Below are 5,224 nucleotides of genomic sequence, written 5' to 3'. Positions count from 1 at the left end.
GCACACGCTGAGATCACACGAACCCAGACAGGTGTTCATCCAACCTCTTTTTGAATTTACCCAAGGTAGGAGCAAGGACCACTTCCCTAGGAAGTTGGTTCCAGATCCTAGCCATCCTAACAGTGAAATAGTGCCTCCTAATCTCTAACCTGAACCTATTCTCCAGCAGCTTCTGGCCATTGTTCCTCGTCACCCCAGGTGCTGCTGGGGGGAATAGGACCCTTCCTACTTGCTGCTGATCTCCCCTAACGAGTTTGTAGGCAGCCACCAAATCCCACCTCGGCCTCCGCTTGCTGAGGCTGAACAGGTTCAGGTCCGTCAGCCTCTCCTTGTAGGACCTGCCCTGTTGCCCTCCAACCAAGTGGGTGGCCCTCCTCTGAACCCTCTCAAGGCAGGCCACATCCTTCTTAAAGTGCGGTGCCCAGAACTGGACGCAGTACTTCAATTGAGGCGGGACCAATGTCGCGTAGAGGGGGAGTATCACCTCTCTGGACCAGCTTGAGGACATTGAGCAGTCTCATATCTCAGGTTTCTTGACTGCTTGTGATGGAGCAGATAAGTCTATATCTGTCCATTGCAAGATCCTGTAGGGTTGTCAGAAGCCATTTGTGCAGAACTGTTGGAGGCTGCCTTGATGGCATCAAAGCTGCTGTGAATTCATATATGTATGTATTTTTAGACCAGACCAAAATGTTGAGTCTAAAATAGGGCAGCATTTAACCAAGTTCTCCAGCATGTCAGTACAGGCTCTGATGGCAAGAGCTTGTCAGTCAGAATTACTTGGTAGTGTTGTATCCTCAGTGGCAGACAAGGTTCTTTGGGCAGATCTGGTATCTCTTATTAAACCAACTTAGATAGTTGCACAAAATTATTCTTTGCAGGCTTTCGGGCACAAACACCCTTCGTCAGGCTATGGAAGCATCTGCAGTTGGTGTGTGCTCTGCCTGAATGGAATGAATAGTAAAGAAGCCAGAGGCTGGTATGCATGCAAGAAAGCCAGCCATTGACAATGTAAATCAGAGTCAGTGAGTGAGAGACAGGGTGAGGGGATGAATGTAGCTGGTCAGTAGTGGAGAGATACCAATCTCAGTTCTAATACTCGAAGGGAATTTACCAAACACCTTTCACAGACAAGCCTACAAACGTCACTTCATCAACCTACTGAATAGAAAAAATCATGGACTAAATATAGACATTGGATTTATGACACATTATAACCTGCCTAACATCTGACTCCCCAGGTACTTCTCCACTATTTACCAGCTGTATTCATTCCCCTTCCTTCACCCCCTAAGATCTCTCTCGCCCATTGACTCCGATTTACATTGTCACTGACTGGCTTTCTTGCATGCATGCCAGCCTCTGGTTTCTTCACAATTTTTCCATCCAGGAAGAGCACACACCAACTGCAGATGCTTCCTCAGTCTGATGAAAGGTATTTGACCCTGAAACCTTGAAAAGAAGAATTTTTCCAACTATTTGAGTTGGTCTAGTAAAAGATATCAGATTTATCCAAAGAACCTTGTCTACCTATGTCCTTAGAGCAACACAGTTACAACCTATACCCCTGTATCCTCAGTGGTGCTTCTATAAGCACTTTCTTTCACACTTGAAATGATAGAGTTTACAGCTGAAAACTCATATCTCACTTGTTCAGGAACCCAGTTGAAACCACGTACCAATCTGGTGAGGGGCAATAAGTGCAGATAGAACACTTGCAGTGCTGTGGCCATTTTCAGCATATAGGCTGCAGCAAGGGGTATTCAAGGGACCAATGGGCAAGCTTAAACAGGATTAATTTGTATTACATGTAGTGCAATATTTTGGGGCTTTTCAACTGAAAATAGCTATGTAGTGGACAGTTGGGATCACATACACAAGAACTAGGCATAATGAAGTCCAAAGTTGCTGTTTTCTTTTGAAAACCCTTGAAAAATTACGTATTTTGTCACAGTGTTGATTGTTATTATTTATCTAATCATCATTATGCCCTAACCCCTCTATATTAATAAAAATAGTGTCTTATGAAAACTCTGATAGTTTGCATGGCCAGAGAAATAGTATGCATTTGCATATAAATCCTAGTATCTAGATATTAGTCTTCCCCAAAAAATTAAAAAGAATACCAATTAGGGTAATCTGTATTTTTAAAAGAAAACATGTTCATTCATAAATTGGCTTACATGTATTAGTATTGCTAGTTCTGTTTAATTTTTCATTTGTTATTGTTATACTAAATATAAGTATTTCCTTTTAAGATACAAGGATGAAAGTGATTATGCTTTACGTTACATGGAGAGCAGCTGGAAAGAGCAACAGAAAGAAGAAGCCAGGAGGTATGCATTCGGTTTAAGTCTTGATAGCAAGAAAGTGGTGTACATTTCTTGCTTACTACTTCAGTCTGTGTCATATGGCTAAGTTAAATGAACACTTGTTAATTAAATTTGGTCCTTAATAAAATACCCAGTTCCTGTATAGCACTTAGCAGAGGAGATATTGGTAATTGAGGTTCAGTGAGGAAGGGATATCTTACAGTCCTGTCCTGACTTTAGTAAGGCCAGTGTCTCCCATGACATTCCCATTAACAGGCAAAGTAAATACAGACTAGACAAAACTACTGTAAGGTAGATTCAACGTAACTGGTTTGATCACCTTATTAAGTAGTCATCAGTGGCTTAATTCCAGTTGGGAGGAGGTATCAAGTGGGGCTCCCCAGAGGTCTGTCGTGGGTCCAGTATTGTTTAATGTTTTCATTAATGATTTGGATGATGGGACTGAATGCACGCTTAGCAAGTTTGTGGGCAGCACTGAATTGGGTGGAGTTGCAGATAAATCCAGAGAGTAGGGCTAAGATCCAGAATCACCTGAATAGACTGGAGAAATGGTCTTCAAAAAATGATGATATTCAATAAAGGCAATGCCAAATCCTGCATTTGGGACAGAATAATTGCATGCACAGATAGAGAGCAGGGAACAAGCAGCTAGACTGCAGTACTGCAGAAAAAGACCTGGAGGTTACAGTACCATAAGCAGCTGGGGTGTGCAAAGCAGGCCCTATTTGATTTGGATTTGGATTCAGCCCAAATCGGGGACAGTGATTTGATTCGTTGTTTCAGATTGCTGTCCCTGATTGGATTCAGCCGAATCCAAACATGAAGATGTGATGCTGATTCGGAGAATCAGCAATTCGGCCTGAGACACAGCTTTAAATATTTTTTCTACATACCTCAAAGTACCAGCGTGGGTCATGAGCGCTGCGATGCTGGGGCAGATGGAGCATCCCACAGGAGTGTGGGGTGGGGTGGCCCTCACGTGCTCGGCAGCAAACCTGGAAGAGGACTGGAAGTACTTCCGGTCCACTTCTCCAGGTCTACCAGGGAGTGCACTGGGGGGCCCTCCCCATCTCCCCCTGTCTTGGCAACTGGCTGCGGGGGAGCCCCGGGTGTCCCCCATAGAACCAGGAGGCACCAATCGCTAAGCCAGGAGGGTGCAGGGGGGGGGGCCGGCATGCTGCCTGGCAGACCTGGAAGTGCACTGGAAGTGCTTCTGGTCCACTTCTGGGTCTGCTGCTGAGCACATTGGGGAGCCTCCCATGCTTCTGTGAGACACTCCATGCGTCCCAGTATCGCAGCATTCATGAGCCACCTGCTACCTACAGGTATAAAGAAAAAAACATTTAAAGCTGTGACTGTGTCCAAATTGCTGAATCTTTCCGCATTGATACAAAGGGTTCTGATTCGATTTGGAGGGATTAAAGGGTCTTCTGATTTGATTCGGAGATTCGGCCACCGAATCAGGATGAATCTCTGCCAAATCAAATCGGAGACGGAAGCTTCACACAGCCCTAATAAGCAGAATATGAGCCAACAGTGTGCTCTTTTTGCAAAAAAACAAAAAAACCCACAGCATGCTGGGTTGCATTAACAGGAGTATCTCTTGCAAATCAAGGGAAGTGATTCGTCCAACACTGGTGAAGCCTGACCTGGAGTAGTGTGTCCAGTTTTGAGCCCCATGGATGTAGACAGTTTGGAAATAGCCAGCACAGATCAACAAACATGATTAGGGGCCTGAGAGGAAAGGCTGAGAGAATTTACGTTGTTTAGTTTGGAGAAAAGGACTGGGGGGTGGGATTTGATAAGTCTTCAAATATCTGAAGGGTGATTATAGAGGGGATGGAAACGGGCTTTTCTCTAGGCTGTAGGGGACTGGACTAGGAGCAATTGCCTCAAGTTTGCAGGAGGGTAATTTAGGTTGGAGGAACATTCTGATGATAAGCATGGCCAAGCATTGGAACAGGCTACCTAGAGAAGTGTTGGAATCTCCATCCCTAGAAGTTTTTGAGAGAATGTTAGACAGACACTTGGCTGGGATGGGTTAATAGGGGCTGGTCCTGCCTTAAGCAGGGAGATGGACTAGACAACCTTGTGAGGTTCTTCCAGCCCCACTTCCTTTGATCTAGCACAAGGGTGAGCAACCCCCAGCACGTGTGCCGAGCATGGCACGTGAGGTCATTTTCCTCGGCATGTGTTGGGGCTGGGGCCTGGGGTGGGGAGGCAGCAGCTGTTTGCAAACTCCTGGCTGCGGGCTGCCCAAGCTGGGAGGCTGCAAGCCCTGCTGGGAGCAGCCCGGGCTCCATGGCTATTAGCAGCTACCCAGAGTCTGGGTCAGCTGCAGCCGGGAGGCTACAAACAGTTGCTGCCTCCTGGCCCCAAGGGGCGCAGTGCTGGCACCTGCTGCCTTCCCAGAGCCTGGGGCTGGAAGACTGCTATGGCCAGGGCTGGGGTGGGAGGGCAGCAGCTATTTGTAGCCTCCTGGCTGCAGCAGGCCCAGGCTCTGAGTAGCTGCTGATAGCCACAGAGCCCGGGGCTGCTTCCAGCAGCCAGCTGGGAGGATGGAAGCCCTGCTGCAAGCAGCCCGGGTTTCACGGCTATCAGCAGCTACCCAGAACCTGGGCCAGCTGCAAGCATCTGCTGCCTCTCCGCTCTGACCCCAGCCCCCCCTGCCTCGCAGTCCCAGCTCCAGGGAGGCAGCGGATACTGGCAATGCTCCCTCACCACTGCTTGGGACCGGGCAGGGCAGGGCAAGGCACAGCGGGGAGCACAGAAAGCTGCCTGCTGCTCCGAGCTCCCCGCTGCCCTGGCTAAACTTCCCCTGGAGGTGGAGGCAGGAGCAAGGGGCAGAACCCTGTGTGCTACCCACACTGCTGCCCTATACAGAGGGGAAG

The 5,224-nt window shown here is 47.8% G+C and overlaps 1 protein-coding gene across 1 annotated transcript in view; it reads left to right on the top strand.

Moving 5' to 3' along the window:
• Positions 1 to 5,224, top strand: part of SPTY2D1 (SPT2 chromatin protein domain containing 1) — a 40,421-nt gene that overhangs the window by 33,122 nt on the left and 2,075 nt on the right. Inside the window, exon 5 of the mRNA XM_019519695.1 lies at positions 2,259 to 2,336. Within this exon, the coding sequence (XP_019375240.1) occupies positions 2,259 to 2,336 (78 nt within the window). The remainder of the gene's footprint in view (positions 1 to 2,258; positions 2,337 to 5,224) is intronic.

The sequence above is a fragment of the Gavialis gangeticus genome, unplaced genomic scaffold, assembly GCF_001723915.1.
Source record: "Gavialis gangeticus isolate Ggan-Ray unplaced genomic scaffold, GavGan_comp1, whole genome shotgun sequence".
NCBI lineage: Eukaryota > Metazoa > Chordata > Crocodylia > Gavialidae > Gavialis > Gavialis gangeticus.
This window is presented reverse-complemented; position numbering and strand designations above follow the sequence as displayed.